This window comes from Peromyscus maniculatus, chromosome 9, assembly GCF_049852395.1.
Source record: "Peromyscus maniculatus bairdii isolate BWxNUB_F1_BW_parent chromosome 9, HU_Pman_BW_mat_3.1, whole genome shotgun sequence".
NCBI classification, from domain to species: Eukaryota; Metazoa; Chordata; class Mammalia; order Rodentia; family Cricetidae; genus Peromyscus; species Peromyscus maniculatus.
This window is the reverse complement of record NC_134860.1, coordinates 71,209,929-71,231,004: the sequence shown is the minus strand read 5'-3', so window position 1 is coordinate 71,231,004 and position 21,076 is coordinate 71,209,929. Positions and strand designations below refer to the sequence as shown.

General features: G+C 37.5%; 1 protein-coding gene across 4 annotated transcripts in view; it reads left to right on the top strand.

The window, feature by feature from the left end:
- Positions 1 to 21,076, top strand: part of Rb1 (RB transcriptional corepressor 1) — a 143,094-nt gene that overhangs the window by 32,806 nt on the left and 89,212 nt on the right. For all 4 annotated transcript variants that reach the window (XR_013042521.1, XM_076545358.1, XM_076545360.1 and 1 more), the window contains exons 3-8: positions 81 to 196; positions 3,235 to 3,354; positions 9,941 to 9,979; positions 11,111 to 11,178; positions 16,628 to 16,738; positions 20,523 to 20,665. Coding sequence is in view for 3 of the 4 variants with exons in the window: in XM_076545358.1 (XP_076401473.1) it covers positions 81 to 196; positions 3,235 to 3,354; positions 9,941 to 9,979; positions 11,111 to 11,178; positions 16,628 to 16,738; positions 20,523 to 20,665 (597 nt within the window). In the remaining variant the exon portion in view is untranslated. The remainder of the gene's footprint in view (positions 1 to 80; positions 197 to 3,234; positions 3,355 to 9,940; positions 9,980 to 11,110; positions 11,179 to 16,627; positions 16,739 to 20,522; positions 20,666 to 21,076) is intronic.

Genomic DNA, 21,076 nt, shown 5'->3' with positions numbered 1-21,076 from the left:
AAATCATATGAAATTCAGCTTTAACATGGTATCCAGTGTGTGAATGACTTAATAAAATATTTGAACCTTTTTATTCCTAGGAAGGATATATTCAAAAGAAGAAGGAACTCTGGGGCATCTGTATCTTTGTTGCAGCAGTTGACCTAGATGAGATGCCATTCACTTTTACTGAGCTACAGAAGACCATAGAAACCAGGTAAAAACTCTGTCATAAAAGGTCTGCCATTTAAAAGTGCTTTTAAAGTTTTATACACTTTAGGAAGTTGGTGGAAATGCTATAATTAAATTAAACATAACAGATTCAGGATAAATAATGAATTGCCATTCTCTGATAGGGTTGGTTAAAGTTTAGTTTTGTTTTTTTTTTAAAGAATTTATTATTTTTTCTTTTATGTTTTACCTGCATGTAAGTGCACCATGTGCAGTGCCTGAAGAGAGCAGCAGTTCCTTTGGAACTGGAATTATGGGTGGTGTGAGTCATCATGTGAGCACCCATATAAAGACACACATACACACACACACACACACACACACACACACACACACCCCTAATTAGAAGTAAAAAAAATATAAATCTTTTAAAAAGTAGTGAATCTATCTTAAATAAGATTTATTTAACTTAAATATTTTAGCATAGTAGATGTTTTAATTACATACATTTAAAAACTGATATATATTCAGTATTGATTATAACACTTGACCCAGAAATTCCTTAGCACATTTTTTTTTGACCTTTAAAAGTATATTAGTTTGTTCTCAAGTAATTAGCAGATTTTGTATTAAATGAACTTATGGACTTCTGTTCTTTCCTTTTTAGTATATTTACAAAACACAGCAGTAAGTAATTTTACCAGATTGGTAAATAAATGTATTTCTTCTTAAGTGAGATAATCTACAATGAAATATAATTGGCATTTCAGTTAAATTAAGTAGATTTAATTACTACATTTTATAGCACTTTTCTTACTACCTTTAAATAAAGTATGTAAGAAACAAAGGCTTTGTACAAATACATAAATGCATACTTGTATATCTAAAATCGTATAAATAGCATAAAGAATTCACAAGAGTCAATGCCTATAATACCACAGGCACTAAACTCCTCTCTGCCATCTCTTAAATTACCCTTAGAAAAAGACAACTTTGTTATAACAAGTTTCCATGGTATTCATTGCCTCTCAGGACAGGTATTGTACTCCTGTAAACATTGGACTGCTCTAAGGTTGATTTTTTTTTTCTGGGTTCTATACATTTTCTCAATATACTTTTTTCTTTCTTTTCTCCCACACCCTCTTCTTTTCTTCTAACCATATGCAGCATAAGTAAATGTAAACAAAGGACCTCATGGAGAATGACAATTCATTCTTTGACCCAAGCCCTCTGTTTTAATCTTAGCATTTCTTACTAGCTTTCTAAACTGCTAAGATGAAATTTCAAAGCAGTTTTTTCTAGTGAGCATCTTGATATGCATTGTCTTCTGCCATTCCTGCTTCCTTATTTATTTTTCCACGTAGCTTATCAACACTGCCTCATCCCCTCTATGTCAGGTCATGAAAACTCTATGTCAGGTCATGAATATTTTTTGTCAAGTGTTCTTTGCCTTCTGCTGATTAGCTCAGCCTTTTTTGTTTGTTTGGTTTGAGGTGTAACCTCGTATTGTCCAGGTGGGTCTCAAACTCCTAGACTAGACCTTACTGATCTACCTTAGATTCCCCAGTGCTAGGACTGTAGACATGTGCTTTCTTACCTGCTGTAGGTGAGGATGTTTCTGGTTGTTGGACAGTCTATAAGAGTTGTAGTGACTGTGACTACTCTTTGGTTCACTTAGCTGCTTTGGTATAATCTCATATACAAAGTTAATTAGAAATTAATGTATGAAGTTAGGCATAATGGTGTATGGCAGGCTGATCGCTGAGTTCAAGGGTCTACATAGTGTGTTCCAGGTCAGTCAGGAATATGTAGTGAGATCTTGTATCAGGAGTAGTAAGAAGAGATGATAATTGATGTATGAGATGTATCTGATAACTTCTGTCTTCACTGCCCTAATGAAAGGATGTATATTGCAGATTAGTTTTTATAGAAAACAATAATGAATGAGTAGAAGTCATTTAACAATTTAAATTTTTAGCCAGCTTTTCTTTTTCTTTCTCCATATACTCAGTCTTGAAGCTTTTGGTAAGGCAAAAGAAATGCCAAGTGGTGCAGAAAAGGTATCAGAGCAAGGGGAGGTAGACATTCATATGGGGGGCATCTACATGGGCAGAGCAACCTGACGGGTGGGCAGCCTGCCATGAGCTGTCTGGTACGCAGTGTCAGAGACCAAGCAGGGTGCTCTGGGCAGCTAGTTTGAGAGAGATCCTACAAGGGAGATGTGGGAAGGGGTGGAAGCGGTGTACAGTGTTAGTCTGTCCTTGTTGGGGAGTAGAAGGCTTTGGGGGTGAAAGATGGCTGTTTGTTCAAAGAATAAGTAAATAAGAACAGTTTTTGAATATGAAAATGGAAACACTAAAGTGAACTCTATGGTTTTGTGTTGGGTTGAATTGATGGGAACTTATTTAAAAAACATAGAGATACAGATGACTGTTTAGTAATGGGTACAGAGTGTCTCATAAATGTGAAAGACTGTATTTTAAATGTTTTCTGTGTACAAGCAGTAAATGTTTGAAGAGAGAGATATGCTTACTTATCTTCATTATGCAGTGCTTACATGTATGAAAACATCACATGGTGCTCCCCTAAAATGTTCAATTATTGGACTTTTATGCATCAGTTAAAAAGAAATTTAAGCTGGGCGTGTCACATGCCTTTAATCCCAGCACTCGGGAGGCAGAGCCAGGAGGATCTCTGTGAGTTTGAGGATAGCCTGGGCTACCAAGTGAGTTCCAGGAAAGGCACAAAGCTATACAGAGAAACCCTGTCTTGAACCGCCCCCCCCCCAAAAAAAAAAGAAATTTAATTAAAAACCTATACACATATATTTAGAAACAAATATACATACTTTCTATGCCCCTGCTTTTCTTGTTTTCTTAACTTTAAGTAGATATAGTCAGGGGTAGGTAGATATTGGGGCATGGGTTACTTCTGGTAAAGTGCAAAAACAAATGCAACCCTTCCAAAGGACATACAGTGATTTACTGTAGAGCAGGTAATCTTCTGGATTGAAATATATATGCCTTGAAAATGAAATAACAAATTTTGATAGATACTCATGCATTATTTTTCTATTCTTTATAGTGTCTATAAATTCTTTGACTTAATAAAAGAAATTGATACCAGTACCAAAGTTGATAATGCTGTGTCAAGACTATTGAAGAAGTACAATGTGTTATGTGCCCTCTACAGCAAATTAGAACGGTAAGATAAAGTTATATTAGGCTTACACCTTTGTTTTTTGTTTTTTATTTTTATAACCAAAATTTTCACATCACTGTTCAGTTAGATTTAATCTGAGAACTGTTAGATATTTAATAAAAGTATTATTATCTCATAGCCTTATCCCTTTTGCTATTATTTTTTTTAATTCACAGGTAATTTATCTATTCATAAACATTCAGAACACTTGCCCCAAATTAACTATTTTTACCAGCCTTTCCTTTCATTTGCTTCTTCAGACTTTGAGCTTGCTTCCCAGCTTGTTTATTAGAACTTGTAGTTCTGAATAGTGATCTAAATTTTAACTTCTTCCAATTTAGAAAGAAATCATATTGCCAATGGAAGGTGTGTGATCTATGTTACTAAGTTGGGATCTGTGCTCCAAGTGGTAGTTGGGAAGACTCCACCAGCACTATTCAACTGGAAAATCATGACTAAACTTTGTTTCATTTTTTTAAAATGTATTTTTCATATCAATTATAGTCTTCTAACCCCAGTATTATAGATCTTAATATGACATATATCTGTTACTGTTTGTTTTGGAGCTCACTACATTTGAGCAAGAACATATGAAAAAGTAATGTTTTAGCTCAATAAGTAACTTTGTATTAGGATGATAAAAAGAAAGGAGAAAAGTGGAGGCTGGGTATGGTGGCACACACTTTTAATCTCAGCACTCAGGAGGCAGAGGCAGGCAGATCTCTGTGAGTTCGAGCAGGCAGATCTCTGTGAGTTCGAGGCCACAGTTGTCTACATAGTAAGTTGCAGGACAGCCAGGGCTACATAAAGAGATTTTGTCTCAAAAATATAAAGGGAGGGTCCTTAGATATTTTGGGGTGAATGAGCATGGGGACAGCTAGAAAGAGGTATCTTCACAGAGGCACGTAACTATTTTCTTTGCCTTTGTTTTTTAATTGGTGTGTTACTAAAACTAGAGAGTTGTGATGATGGAAGTGAAAAACAAATGGAGGAAAAAGGCTCCAAAAGTTGGGCTTGGGATTGTTCTCCTCTTTTTACTCCGCCTCCTCTCTTTTGACCTAGAGTCTCATATATATCAGTCTAACCTTAAACATATAGATCTAGGCTACATCCCCAGCATACCCCCATCCTACTTATTTTTTGAGACAGGCCATCCTAGCCTGGTCTTGAACTCATATCCTACCTCAGCCTCCTGGATACTGGGATCACAGGCATGCAAAACCATTTCTAGATCTGCCCTAGAATTTTTTAAATAATGCCTTGACTTTTCTTTTTCCTTCCTCCTCTCCTTCCTTCTTCCCTCCTTCCTTTCTACTTCCCCCTCCCTCTCTCCCTCCTCCCTCTCTCCTTCCTCCCTTCCTCCCTCCCTTCCTAGACAGGGTTCCTCTGTGTAGCTATGTAGCTATAGCTGGTCTGGAACTCACCACATAGACTAGGCTGGCCTTGAACTCACAATGATATCTCTGCCTATTAAAGATTTCCTACCATGAGGCCTGGCCTTTGCTCTTTTTCTTTGCACAAGAAAAAAAAAGAATTTCTTTTTAATTATTAAAAAGAAATGACAAATAAGTTGCCTAAGAAGTGTGAACTGATTATAGAGTACTTGGATAGTATAGGTAGCCCTAAACAAAGTGAGAATCAAGAAAATATTTCAGTGCTAGAGACTATCATTTTGGAATGTTTCTTTCCTTAGGCTACTGTTTTACATTAATGACCTCATAATATTAATATATGTATGTGTATATGATTTATATATGTATATATAAATCATACTCACATATACTGTTCTATTTCTTTAAAATTTAATAGTGATCTTTTAAAATTCTTTAAATGTTTCCATAACCACTTAATTCATCATCTCCGCAGTTTTCATAAGACTATGGCCCCAAATATGAAAAAGTTCAGAGATTTCTGTCATGATATTATTTAGATCTCTGAAAATTTGAAAAAACTTTACATAACCCCATTTTAAGTATTATAACTATAATCAAAAACTAATGTATTTGTAGTGTTAAATACATAAATTAGCATATACTATGATTGTGACAGTGCACTAGGGAAAAACCAGGCCAGTAGTGCATAGCATGAAATGCTTCAAAAGCAGCTTTCCAGAATTGTGTAGAGGCTTCCCATCCTTAATAAACAAAGTGGGCTGGAAAGATGGCTCAGTGGTTAAGAGTGCTTGCTGCTCTTGCAGATTATGGGAATTCTAACCCAGCATCCACTTCCAGTGACCCACAACTACCTGTAACTCCAGCTTCTGGCCTATGCAGGGCACCTGCATAGATGTGTGTATAAACAACAGAGATACAGACTCATAAACATAAATAAGAATGAATTGAATCTTTAAGAGCGAAAGAAAATTCTACACAAATCAGTACTAAAAGACAAACAAAAACAAAAAACAAGACCATCAGATTATTTCTAGATCTGGAATTTGAGGGCTAGGGATCATTTAAGGGTACTTTTTGCTACAATAATTTTATTATTTAAAAAAAGTTACTACTTTTTGCTATAATAATTTTTTTATTATTAAAATATAATTACATCATTTCTCCCCATTCCTTTTTCTTCCCCTGACTCTTCCCAGACCCCCCACCTTGTGCACCTGCTTCCTTTTAAATCTGTTGCCTCATTTTCTTTGATGTTGTTATATGTATACAAAATCTGTAATTATAACCTGCTGAGTCCATTTAATGTTACTTCTGTGTATATGATTGCAGGGCTAACCATTTGTTATTGGATAACCAGTTAATGGGCTCCTCCCTGGGGAAAATTATTTTCCTGCTCTCAGCATTTCTTAATTGCCTGGAGTTATTTGTCTAGGGGTTGGGCCCTATAAGATTTCTCCATCCACATTTCTACTATAATAATTTTAATTGGATAATTCTAGGTAGTTTTACTCTCTTGTCTGGCATCAGTACTCTGCTTTGATACCAGTTTCAGTTTTCAGGTTATTTATTTATTTATTATATTATCCACTTATAAATTACAGTTGATATCCTGGGAATTGAGGGGAAAGTAGAAACGGATGTTAGAAAAGGGGAATGACCTCATAAGTGATTTTTAGACTTTACAGAATAGTTTGTTTAGGTGGTTTGCCATCTTTTTCTCTAAACAGAGAACAGTGAATGATCAATAGAAATACCATTAAACCAAAAATTGTCTCTTAATATTCATTAACAATAACTAATAATATTAAGACTACTAACATGAATTTTCTCGTATCTGTATTTTGAAGAGTAACTTTAAGTGGTTTGGAAGGGTGGGGAGAAGAAAGTTTCAGGGAATTTCTTAGATGCCAGAAAATTCAGAGGAGAAAGAAGGAAAGAATATCACATCTACTACATATTGAAATTTAAAAGCTTTAGAAGTTATGTAGACAATTTTGAAGTGTTCGGAATCTTCCTGGATCCTATTCCCTAAGGGCCAGTATCAACAGCAGTATTTCCCGGTTAATCAGTGGGATCCCAGACAACAGTTTCCACAGAATTTTCTTCAACCATTACTGGAATATGAGAGTTCATGATGACCATTGACACAAACATCAATGAACAGTGAGGATTTGAATCTTCAAGATGTGCTTCATTTAGAGAATCAGCCATCAGAGAAATCACCAATTAACTCCCAAAGCTGTCTTCCCTCTCATCCATAGCTAGCAACCTATCCAGGGAGTGGGAACAGTGGCAGGCATGTTCCAAAGCTAGCCTTGTAACTCTGGTCCAGTTGAGATTCTTGTGACGGGGCTTCTCTGTCTTCCCTGAAGTTTGCCCTCATTATCATCTCTCTCTGTGAAGCTGGCTTTACACTCTTAAGGTTGTTTTGCCTTATTGAGTTCCTCTGAGGCACCTAGACTGAGGCTACTCAAACAAACCACGGAAGCGTGTCCATGATGGGCTCTTTACAGAAGCCTGTGTGGAATCCCTTCTGCATTCTGAGGTACAAATGTGCCCTTGTAACAGAGAAGATAGAAGTTCCTATCCATCCTTCTTTTCCTCTATCAAAAACAGTAGTTGGATGTGTTGTCTAACAAAAAGAGAAGCTATCGTAGGGCTTAGTGGAGATGCAGTCACACATACCTGGATTCTAACCGAATCACGGGCATGTACTGTGTGATCTTGGATAAATGAGTTACCTAAGGTGGGTACTTTGTTTTCTAATGTCTAAAGCAAGTTAATGAGAGTACCTATTAGTCAGGGTCCTTGAGAGTAACAGAACTTATAGACAGAATCTCTCTATACATATAGAAAGGGGATTTATTAGCCAGGGTCCTTGAGAATAACAGAAATTATAGTCTGAATCTCTATCTTTACATAGAAAGGGGATTTACTAGAAAGACTCACAGGTTGTGATCCAGCTAATCCAACAATGGCCAGCTATGAATAGAAAGTCCAAGAATTCAGTAGTTGCTCCTCCACAAGGCTGGATGGCTCAGCTGGTTTTTATTATATGCTGGAATCCTAAAGAAGTAGACTCTAATGCCAGTGAAGGAATGGACTTGCTAGCAAGGTGAGGGCAAGCAGGTAAAGAGCAAAAGCTTCCATTTTCCCTGTTCATATATAGGCTTCCAGCAGAAGGCATAGCCCAGATTAGATTTGGATTAAAGATCTGCAAGGTGTGTCTTCCCACCTCAAGATCTGGGTTAAAGGTGTGTTTTCCTACCTCAGAGATTCAGATTAGAAGTACATCTTCCCATTTCAAATTAGGCAGAAATCCCTCACAGATGTGTCCTCTATTTTGAGGTTTTAGTTAATTGCAGATGTGGTCAAGTTGATCACCAAAAATAGCCATCACATACCTGTTAAGTGTCTAATATATTAAATGAGGTAATACATAAATGGTGCTTCTGTTCAGGGGCTTTGTATAAACATAATAAACTTTTCATGAATATTAGCTTTCAAGTGGGGAAATGCACCATGACACAGATCGGAGGTTGGAGGTGTTGGTCCTCTCCTTCCGCCCTTGGGTCCCGTTTTCAGAATCAGGTTGTCAGGCCCAGCAGCAAGCACGTTGCCAGCTGAGCTATCTTGCAGGCCCAAGGCTTTTAAACAAGAAAAAAGACATAGTCTGGAGAGCACTGCACAATACTATATTTTCATTCTGTATCCCCTTAGACAGTCACAAAGTACCAAGGTGATGCGAGGTGTTTAGAAGTTTGGTAGAATTGATCTGTTTGGTTCAGTTCAGCATTTTCTAAATAGGTTATACACATGTTTTTGTCTCAGTTACTTCCTGTTGCTGTGATAAAATACCCCAACAAAAACAACTTGAGGGAAAAAGAAATTATTCCCATCTACAGTTCCGAGGGCTACAATGTCTCATAGTTGGGAAGATGTGGCAGCCCCAGCAAGCATGGTGGAGGGCATCCATAAAAGGAAGCAGAGTCCATGAACAGGAAGTGGATCTGGGCTACTAAAGCCTCAAGGCCATCTGAGTGACCCTTTCTCAAGTGTGCTCCTGTTAGGGATATTTCACATTCAAACTATAACAGTATTAAACATAAGGTCTTATTAACAAGTATTTTATGGAATATACTTTAAGAAACTTTATGATATCAGTTGTTTTGTCAAAGAATAAATTAACAAACCACATCAAGAATTAACCGTTAGTACTCTGCTATATCCATGAGCTCTGGGTTTGATTGAGTGACCCTTCCTCAAAAAATAAGATGAAAGAACAATTGAAAAAGATTCCTGACATCAGCCTCAGGCCTCCACATATATGCACATATGTGCATCAACCCAAACGTGTACACTACAACATGTACACATGAAAAAGAAAAATAAATGCAGTAATGATTGTGATGCTCTGTTGTAGAGTATTGTATTTAAGTAGTAGAAAAGATGTAATACATTGTATATCTTAGCTAGGTGAAAAGGGTAATCCCAGTACTGGTGATTTTGACTAAGAAAAAAAGCTAGAGATGAAGAAAAAATAGAAATGTATTAAGCAAAATGAGTGGGGACTGGAACCAGGCATACTAAGCATGTGACGAGTGTGTGTACAACACCAAAATCAGTAGCATGATGTCCTTTGAACCGCTAAGTCTGAATGTCTGGAAGGTAGGAAGGGGTCTGATTGGTACTGAGCTAGGACCATGCCCTGCAGGCACTGGAACGTTGACGAATGGTTTTATACCGGGGAATGACTTAGTCTGATTTGTCCTTAAAAGGCCACCCTGGACTTCGTAAAAGGAATTTATATTTTTTATTGACCAGTTTTATGGAATCATTTAGCCCTAATGTTGCCTGCCCTGAATCAAACCAAGGTTTTCTTTTCCCATCTTACTTGTATGATTTTCTGGAGTGTGAAAATGGTGATGCCAAAGCTTCTTCATTACAGGATGAACTGTGTAGATATACATGACTTTCTAGTGAGAGATTTTGATTTTATTATCAGTTTTGATTTAAAAGTCAGTGGCAGAAGCCAGCTCTTTTGTAGTTAGGACACTGTGATGTGAAATGACACTTTGTAGTGGGTAAATGTGTTTTACCTTTGTTGTAGAATGCTCACCAGTCATGCTGCAGTAGTATTTCAAAAGTTACTTTTAAAAAGCCATAATGATAATGAAATTATATATTCCTTTCAGGACATGTGAACTTATATATTTGACACAACCCAGCAGTGTGTAAGTAGTTGAAAATATTTACTTTTCCTAAAAAACTTTTTTTTCATGACGAATCTCAGACATACTGATACTACTAGGGTTACTTTTGGGTGATAAAAACATACTACTTTATAAGTTGAGGTGATAAAAATCCTGTTTAAACTGCTTTGAAAATGCATGCCTTATATTGCAAAGGAGAACTAATTAGCTGGAAATTGATTCGGTGTTCTCTGTCACTGTTCTGGGGAAAATGCAGTCCATTCACTGAATACTGAGGATCTGCCACAGGGATTGTATTAACAAGGCTCTGCATGCTTTTGTATAAGAACAAATACATTCTACGTTAGGGGGCTGGAGAGAAGGCTCTGCTTAAGAACACTCCTTCTTCCAGAGGACCCAGGCTTGATTCCCAGCACCCACACGATGGCCCACAGCTGTCTGTATCTCCAGTGCCGTGGCATCTCATGACCTCTTCTGGCCTCTGCAAGCACCTGGCATACAAGTGGTTCACAGACACACATATAGACGCATGCACGCACGCACGCACGCACACACGCACGCACGCACGCACAAATCTCAACACACAAATCTCAATTATAAATCCTAAATTATCTTGAAAATGTCTACCACAGGCCAGAACAGTATGTCCATGTTCTTCTCTGGAAGCAGATCAAGTAGTCCTGGAGACTCTTCTGCCCCATTAGAGCAGTAGCATAGAAATGAAAGTTGTGCATTTATCAATCCATATAAATCTGCTAATTCTAATGAATGACCATTCTATGGAAACATTCTCAAGGCAAAGTGTTGCTAAACCAAAGCCACGTTAATTCTTTTTTTTCTTTTTGCTTACATTGTTCATCTTAACTAGAAAATAAAAGAGCAAACAAGTATAAAGGTAACTAGAAACAAATTACATTAAAGTTCTTTGGGTTTTATATAATTTTAGGTTAGAATAAATGTTTTGGTAGGCACATGAAACGAACTGAGATAAAATTGAGCTCAGGTGTAAATTGTGCTTTTAAAGAGAATTGCATTCCATTGTGTATTTAACTCTAGTCTACAATCTAAAACAAAACAAACTACTTAAAAGTAAAGCTGAAAAACTTTGTCAGTGTCTAATTTTTTATTGCTTTGTATTTTTTTTTTAACCAGGATATCTACTGAAATAAATTCTATGTTGGTGCTAAAAATTTCTTGGATCACTTTTTTGCTAGCTAAAGGTAAATGAACATTTTTTTGCATGCTGATGTGTCTGATATAATGATTAAGTTGCTCATTTGGAATAGTATGAAAATTTTATTCAATTAATGTATCCTTCCATTATATTCTCTGTATGGCTTATTAACTGTAAACCATTTTGTAGTTATGGTAATAGAGACATTATTAGAAATGTTTCATTTCCTATCCTTTCCTCCTGCTTTTTCTCCTAGTCCCTCCTTTCTCTTCTGTTTTCTTTACATTTTCCTTTTTAGGAGTGCTAAGGATGGAAGTCAGTGCCCAGTGATTTTAAAATTTAATAAAAATAATCAGTGGAAATATTGTGTTTAGTCATCTTACATAATATTTCTCCTTTCTTTCTTTCTTTCTTTCTTTCTTTCTTTCTTTCTTTCTTTCTTTCTTTCTTTCTTTCTTTCTTTCTTTCTTTCTTTTTTTTTGTTTTTTTGAGACAGTTTCTCTGTTGTAGCTTTGCGCCTTTCCTGCAACTCGATTTGTAGACCAGGCTAGCCTCAAACTCATAGAGATCCACCTGCCTCTGCCTCCTGAGTGCTGGGATTAAAGGCATGCGCCACCACCGCCTGGCGATATTTCTTAAAATATTTCCTGTTACATCTTTATTTTTCTTTTTTAACCTTGTATTTTGATAATGTTAATACAGTGAAAAAGAAAAATGTAGTGGTTAAATGTCAGTTCCAAATTCATAGTGAATGCTCATATTTTTCTTCTTCTGACTTAGAGAAAGTAGAAACTGATGAGAGTAGTCAATAAATATGAGAATCCAGTATTCTGTGCTGATGGAAAACAGCCTGAATCCCATCTGTCTTAGTTAGGGTTTCTATTACTGTGAAGAGACACCATGACCACAGCAAATCTTATAAGGAAAACATTTAATTGGGACTGGCTTACAGTTCCAGGGTTTAGTCCATTATCATCATGGCAGGAAGCATGGTGCCATGCAGGCAGACATGGTGCTGGAGAGGAGCTGAAAGTTCTACGTCTGGATGCACAGGCTGCAGGAAGAGAAAGTGAGACACTGGGCCTGGCTTGAGCATCTGAAACCTCAAAGCCAACCCACCCCCTGTGACACACTTCCTCCAGCAAGGCCACACCTCCTAATAATGCCACTCCCTCCGAGTCTGTGGGGGCCATTTTCATTCATACCATCTCACCATCGCAGTACCACTGGAGAGGAGGGATTTCTTCTATTCAACTACTAACTAGGCCTGGCCCTGCTTAGCAGCTGAGATCAGATGAGATCGGGCAAGTTCAGAGTGTTATGGCCATAGATAGGAAGAGGGAATTCTACAGCAGTGTACCTTAATCTACTTGGAAAAACCATAATAATCTCTCAGCACATCCTCCTGCCTCTCCCCACTTTATAATTAATACATTCTATTGTTTTCATTTCATTATCAAAGGCTGTAACATCTGTTCATCTGTAATTATAGTTTCTACATGCCTTTAGTCTCAGTTCAGTATTTAAATGCATTCTGTGCCCATTATCGCTACTTTATTATAGCTTCTCTGTTTCTGAGTTCTTGATTTGGATCCAGTTCTTAGCCAGTTGGATTGTGTCATCAGGGATTTAAAATTGTCTTGTACATTTATTTACTGATTGTCCGTGTACGCCTCAGGCTTAGTGACAAGCACTTTTTCCTGCTGAGCCACCTCTCCAGCCCATAGAATCTGAAAAACTAGGCCCTTTGATGTCATAGTCCACATGTTTGACATGTTAACGGAGAATGTCCACAGTATTTATACTTGAAAGACAACTTGAATGTGTGTCCTGTTCTTGAGTCATTTTGTCCCTTAAGGCAATATTTTCTAGTTTCGAATGTTGATTTTGAGAAGTCTGAGGCTTGCTTAATTTCCTCCTGTCATTTAGTTGCTGAATCCTTGGTGAGTTCTTTTTAAACCTGAGGTTTAGGTCGGAAGCGATAGCTCAGTAACTAAGCACTTGCAGCAGAGCCTGCTTCCATTCCCCATGGCAGCTCACAATCCGTCACTCCAGTGCCAGTGGGTGTGTGTTACCCTCCTCTGGCCTTCACAGCACCCGGCATGGGGGCAGGCAGATGTTCACATGCAGAAAATAATAGACAATGAAACTTAAATGAGAAGTGTAATACCTTTACTAGGATATCTATTGATTCGTATTATTCTGCATTCATTTGTGTTGCAATACCTTTTTTTTAAAAAAAAAAACAACTAGGCATCTGTTCTTTTCTGAGACATCTTAATAATGTTATATTTTAAGATGTTATTTTATTCAGTTAGGTTCTCTTCAAACATTATATCAGGTTGTTTTGTTCTTCATATCTGTCTTCTCTTATTTTAATTATTTCTCTTTTTGTCTTTTTGTCAATGCTGGGAATTGAACCCAAAGCTAGTGAGTGCCAGGCAAATGCTCTGTCCCTGAGCTACAGCCCCAGCTTTGGATTCTGTGTAGGTTCTTTCTGTCTTTTGTTTTGATTTGAACTCTTTTTGTAATGGTGTTATTGTGCCTAATTTGTTCTTAACTCATCTGACTCCTTGTTTTTATGTCAATTGAAGTCAGTGAGCTTCTGTTTGTTCATTTATTTTAAGGCAGGTTCTTGACACATGACCCAGACGACCTTTGACATAGTGATCTTTCTGCCTGGCATCCCAAGTACTGGGAGTTCACCATAATGCAGGATGGCTTGCTTATTTATTTATTTGTTTGTTTGTTTATCAAAGTATTTTCTTTTTTTTTTTTTTGGTTTTTCGAGACAGGGTTTCTCTATGTAGCTTTGCGCCTTTCCTGGAGCTCACTTGGTAGCCCAGGCTGGCCTCGAACTCACAGAGATCCGCCTGCCTCCGCCTCCCGAGTGCTGGGATTAAAGGCGTGCGCCACCAACGCCCGGCCAGTATTTTCTTTTATATATGCTTTACATCTTAGGGGACGTGATGTGGCTAATGTTTTCTTTTCTTTTTCTTTCTTTCTTTTTTTTCCTTTTTTTTCTTTTCTTTTTTTTTTTTTTTTTTTTTTTTTTTTTTTTTTTTTTGGTTTTTCAAGACAGGGTTTCTTTGTGTAGTTTTGGTTCCTGTCCTGGATCTCGCTCTGTAGACCAGGCTGGCCTCGAACTCACAGAGATCTGCCTGGCTCTGCCTTCCAAATGCTGGGATTAAAGGTATATGCCACCACCACCCGACCTGGCTAATGTTTTCTTTGAGGTAGTTTGAGAGACCCTAACTTAATGTGGGGTTAGTTAGTATTCCCCAGAGAATTACAGTGTACTGTAAACTGGCGTTACGCTGCTTTTAGTCAGAAGGTAAGGGCAAGGATAGAGAATTCATCTGAAGTGCTATGAGCCTTTGAGGTTCTGAATCTTTGTTAAATGAATCTATACTTCGCTCTTTTCCCAGTCAGCACCGTATACTGGGATGTCTGTGCTGGGCAGCCAGCCGTCATGGTTTACTTCCCTTTTATTTTCTTTAGCAGTTACTTCTCCCTCCAAGCCAGAAGGCGAAAAAGATGAGCATCCTGCTGGAGCGTTGTTCCAGCTTTGGTATTGCTACTGGTGGCACTTGGCTAATGTGTGTTTCCCCTCCCGGGGGTTGTTAGAGTGGAGAGGCTGTCCGTCCAACTTTGCTCTGCTCTTCTGACTTGGACATGCCTGAAAACAAACTTCACCTGTTTCTTCACCATCGCTAACTTTTAGTTAGCATACAAGTTAATGAGTTTTCTAGTGACATTTTCATATCACACATTTCTTCTCTGTTGTTTACACCCTCTGTGATATTTCTTCACTGAACTCATTGCAAACATATGGACCTAAAACACCCACCTGATGCAGGGTTATCCATTTTCTCACACATTTTGAGAGTTGCAGTATTTGTTGTTATTGTTAGTAGCTTAGCAGATACCCCAAAGGTAGAAAGTGAATCAAATCAAACTTCTTTACTTAAAAAAATACTTATTTTTATCTTACGCATGAGTGTTTTGCTTGCACATATGTATATGTAGCACATGTATGCCTGGTACCTGTGGAGGCCAGAGAAGGCATTGGTTTCCTTGAATTGAGAATTACAGACACTTGTGAGCTACCATTATGGATGCTGGGAGCCTAACCTGGGTCCTTCTGCAAGAGCAGCAAGTGCTGTTAACCACGAGCAATCTTCTGACCCCTACACGTCTTTCTTAAAAATAAAGAGCCATAAGCAAATAGCCATTTTCTGGATTTGATCATAATTTACATTATATATAGGTACCTATTATTTGTATTTATTTCTACAAGCCTTGTAATTGTATGCTATACATGTTACATAAACTTATTATTTTAAGTTACATATGTATGTATGTTACACAAACTGTTAGGATATTATGTTCAATAATTATTTAGAGATGACCTTATAATTATATTCTGAGTTTGGTTTATTGTTTTTTGGTTGGTTGTTTTGTTTTTTGAGACAGGGTTTCTCTGTGTAGCCCTGGCTGTCCTAGAACTAGCTTTGTAGACTAGACTGGCCTCACAGAGATCCGCCTACCTTTGCCTTCCAATGCTGGGATTAAAGGGGTGCGCCATCATCACTTGACTTGAGTTTGTTATTTCTTGATAGTTTTGGTTAGTGTAATATTTTGTGAGGGGTTAAATTGAGCATATGAGATACTTTGTATAAATATTTAGAATGAAAAATTATCATGCATCATGCTTCAACATGGTTTCTGGAAGTGGTGAGTTCTGTAGGTCACACCAAAATAGGAAGTAAATTTTATAAAAGGTAATGCCAAGTAATTTTTTAATTTTTTTGGTTTTTTGAGACAGGGTTTCTCTGTGTAGCCCTGACTGTCCTGGAATTCACTCTGTAAAACAGGCTGGCCTTGAACTCGCAGAGATCCGCCTGCCTCAGCCTTTTGAGTGCTTGGATTAAAGACATGTGCCACCAACCACCTGATCCATGCCAAATGATTTTAATAAGAATTAATTATTATAACCCTTAATCTTAAAGTTCTGAGGGTAGATTAACACTACCTAAATTTCAAATTTTATTTATGCCTTAAATCTCATTTTTCATTTTTTTTTTTTTTGCAAAGAGGAGAAAAGTCTTTATCATGGCTCCAGTGATTAGCAAATGAATGAGCATATGGATATACCATTACTCACATTTTTCTCTGACTTAAAGGTACCAATCTCTAACTTTTCTTAAAAATGTGAATCTTGAGGCCAGTGAGATGCCTTTGCATGTAAAGACACTTGCCATCAACCAGGCAACCTGAGTTTGGTTACTGGGACCCACATAGTAAAAGAAGATAACCAGTTCCTGCAGGTTGTCCTCTGACTGACACACGTGCATTATAGTACATGCGCCCACACACACTTATGCTCACAAATGTGCACATACATGCATACACACACACACACACATGGGTAAGTGAGTAATAGATAAATATAATTTTTAAAATGTTTAAATATGGATCTTTTTCATTTTTAGGAGAAGTATTACAAATGGAAGATGATCTGGTAATCTCGTTTCAGTTAATGCTGTGTGTAGTTGACTATTTTATTAAGTTCTCGCCTCCTGCATTACTCAGAGAACCATACAGTAAGTATTGTACACAATGTAATGTTCTTCTCCTTTAGCTTCAGCAGTTCCTTATTGACTATCTTGCAGGTCTACTGTAGTCCTAAAACTGAATGGATGATAAAACATTAATCAGGGGGCTGGAGAGATGGCTCAGCAGTTAAGAGGACTTCCCGAGGACATGAGTTCAATTCCCAGCACCCACATGACAGCTCACAACGGTCTGTAACTCCAGTTCCAGGGGATCTGACACCTTCACACCAATGCACATAAAATAAATTAAAAAAAAAAAACAACATTAATCAGGAATGGACTGTGCCTTTTGCTCTCAGCTTTGCTTTACTATGACAGTACCTGTTGTGATCAATTTATTGAGATGTGATCAACTTAGTTTTAGCTCATAGTTTTGGAGCTTCCATCCACAGTCAGTTGGCCTCTTTGCTTTGGAGTCTGTAGTAAGGGTAGACACCCTCAGTGGAGTAAAACTGTTCACCTTCCATTGGAGTTGTGGAAGAGAGTAGGAAGAGGGTGAAGTCCCATTATCCTTCAAGAGAGGCACTGTGGTCATCCTCAAGCTCCTTAGACTCTGCTGATAGCTGCAAGCTGGGGACTGAGAGTAACACATGGGTCTGGACATTTCCAGATTCAAATGACAGCAACCTTCAAGTAGTGTGAGTTACAGAAAAAAAGATAAAATGTTGAACAAATAATTGTGAATGTAGTAGGAAGTGCTCTGGGTTAATCGAAACAAAGCAAATGTTTTGGGAGGTCCAGACATAGGAAAAAATTTTCAGGACCAGTGAGATGTACAAGCCTAACAACCTGAGTCTGATGCCCAGAATTCATGGTGGAAGGATAGAATTGATTTCTGAAAGTTTTCCTCTGACCTCCACAGGTGTGCCCTGGAACCCCAATGTTCATGCATATGCATGCGCGCACACACACACACTAATAATAATAATAATAACAATAATAATAAGATTTAAACAAGGGCTAGAAAGATGGCTTAATGGTTAAGAGTAAATACTGTTCTTGCAAAAACCTGAGTTCAGCCGGGCGGTGGTGGCGCACACCTTTAATCCCAGCACTCGGGAGGCAGAAGCAGGCTGATCTCTGTGAGTTCGAGGCCAGCCTGGGCTACCAAGTGAGCTCCAGGAAAGGCGCAAAGCTACACAGAGAAACCCTGTCTCAAAAAAACCAAAAACAAACAAACAAACAAAAAAAAGACCTTGAAATCACTTTGTACAGCAGGAAATGTAAACTTAGCTGAGGACAGGCTGATTCCTAGCTCCTGAAATGATGAAAGTGCTAATAGAAGTACTAAAATAGATAAGAGATCAAAATGTCAAGTCTATGCATGCTGTTGAAGAGGCTGAAGTAGGGAAGCCTAATTCACCTTTGTGAACAGTGACTTAATGGGAAAATGAAATCTGCAGGAGAATTTTGACAGTGTATTAAACAAGAGGCAGAAAACTTAAGCTAGCATAAACTACATATAAAGCAGGAGAAATTTTAAAATATATAGCAAATAGTAAATAGACTTAAAAAGTCCCCATCCTTTAAATGTTTCTTTTGCCTGCCTTTTTCTCACTTGTTTATGTCAATGTTGAAACTTTAAAAGTTAGTGTACTAGCTGGTGTGATAATGCATGCCTTTAATCCCAGTCCCCGAAGGCAGAGGCAGGTCAGTCTGTTAGTTCTGGACAAGATGGACTACATTGCTCGTTTCAGGGCAGCCAAGGAGGGCTTCAGAGTGAGGTCCTGTCCCCCAAATAAAATAAAATAAAATAAAATAAAAAAAGAAGTTGGTGTATTGTGTTACTTTATTCAAATTGATGTCTTTGTTCTTCTTTAGATAATTCAGATCTGTACTTCATTGTTTAAGTGCATTGTTAAAGAGAAACAAGCATGAGAAGCTGAATTGACTGAGTACAGTAAATTTTTAACTAGCTTTTGTGATGGGGATTTCAAATAAAGAGATGTAGCTTGTCTCCGTGTACTTATGACCAACTTCAGAAGACAGTTTATGACCTGTCTGTAGCCTCATATCCCACAGGTTCCTCCAGCTTGTATATGGTTTCATCTTGGTGTATGTATCTGTAAAAGATAAAGACTTAAAAAGAAAGTACTATTATGGCATCTGAAAACTATTAGTTACTGTTTAATGCCACCAATACTTTATAAGTGTTCAGATTTCCAGTTAGCTCATAAATTCAGTGGAAGTGTCTTTTCTGACTGAGTCAGAATTTACATGAAATCTCGACTTTGTGATTGGTTGATAAACTTGTAAATTTTTTTATTTTTATTTTATTATGTTTTTTGAGACAGGCTCTCACTATGTAGCCCATGCTGGCCTGGAACTTGCTATGTTGCTATGCTGGCCTCAAAGTCACAGAGGTCTTTCTGCCTCTGTGATTAAAGGCATGCACTGTTCACTGTGCCTGGCTTGTTACACTTCTAAAACATGCTGCCCCGGCTTGTGGTTGTAGTTCAGTGGTAGAGCACAGAAGGTCCTGGTTTTGATCTGTCACACAAAACAGTGCTCCACTTCTCTCCCCTCACTTCCTGATGCTTTATTCTTTAAATAATTAGAGGAGATGGTTTGTGCTTGTCATGTGTACATGTCTTTTGCCAGCATGTATGCTTATGTACCTGGTGTCTGTACAGGCCAGAAGAGGGCATCCTATCCCCTGCAACTGGACACACAGTTGTGAGCTACCATGTGGATACTGGGAATTGAACCTGAGTCCTTTGGAAAAGCAGCCAGTGCTCTAAATTACTGACTCATTTATCTCTCCAGCCCCCTCCACTACAACTTTTGAATACATTGTAATTTGCTAATACTTAAACATTTTATACTGTTTATAAATAGAACTCATAAATATTTGGTTATTCATTTTAAGGATCTCAAAACTATCTATACTTATTTAGTGTTGTTTGTGGGGTAGTAGGATTGTGTGTGGGCCTGGGTGTGAAAGCTAAAGGAAACTTGCAAGAGTCAGTTCTTCATTGCACTGTGTGGATTCCAAGACTGAACTAGGTTTACGTTGTCTGCCTTGACAGCAAGCACCTTTGCCCACTGAGACATCTCACCAGCCCAGGAAATAGTTTTGGTCATGCATACTGAGTAGAATACACTTACAAGTAATTTATAAATTATCTGTTTACCAGGCTTTCTCTGGGTTTATGGGATATAGCATTTTGGGGGTGGCATTTGGAGTAAAAGAAAAATGTAAGTTGCAAAAACTAGTAACAGCATATACATCACAACAGGCATTCAGGAACAGGTCGTGGCTCGGTGATAGAGCATTTGTGTAGCATTCACAGAGACCCTGGATTTGATTGCCAGCACTATAAAACAAAGGGGAGACCCAATAGGTATTAATTAATAAGTTTAAATTGTTAATTATGTAGTGATCCATAATAAGTGGAATAAAATTCTACAAGGATTATTTCTAATGTTGTCTTAGTTATAATTAGAATGTGCAATTTTATTATTTTATGATTTATTTAATTTTAAGTAATTGTTTTGGAGATAGAGGTCTCATGTGACCTAGGCTGGCCTTGAACTCACTATGTAGACAAGGATGGTATTGAACTGTGATTCTTCCTCTGCCTCCTAAATGCTGGGATTACAGGTATGTACCAGCATTCCTGGTGTATGTGGTGATGGAAATTGAACCCAGGCTTTCATAATTTTATAGGCAAGTACTCTACCAACTCAACTGCATCCCCAGCCCAATTTCATTAATTTTTTTTCAGTATGGAATGTACAGTTGTTCTTATCTAATTTACCATTTTTACAGAAACAGCTGCAATACCCATTAATGGTTCACCTCGAACACCCAGAAGAGGTCAGAACAGGAGTGCCCGGATAGCAAAACAACTAGAAAATGATACAAGAATTATTGAAGTTCTCTGTAAAGAACATGAATGTAATATAGATGAGGTAATTTCTCTGACTCTTTCTTTAAAACAGTTGAAGTAGATATATATGCAAAGTCTGCCTGAAAATACATACTCTTCATTGTGAGCATGCTTTTTTATTATTTAATTAGGACCACTTCAATTTAATAGGAGCAAAATACTTGCAAAAAATTAGTTTTCATACTTTCTTACTTAGCTTTTAAAGAGAATATCCCTTTCTGGAATTGCTGAATGTGTATCATGAAGACAATAGTTTTCAAATATATTTCTTCTTCTTTTCCCTTGAATTTACTAATATCCCTAGTGTTTAAAACACCCTGCCAAGAAACCTTCATTTCACTTTAGTGTGAGTGATATAACATTCAGTTTCTGTTTAGCCTGTTATGACTCTTTCCAAATACTATATCAGATGTTAATAACTGTTGGAGAGAAC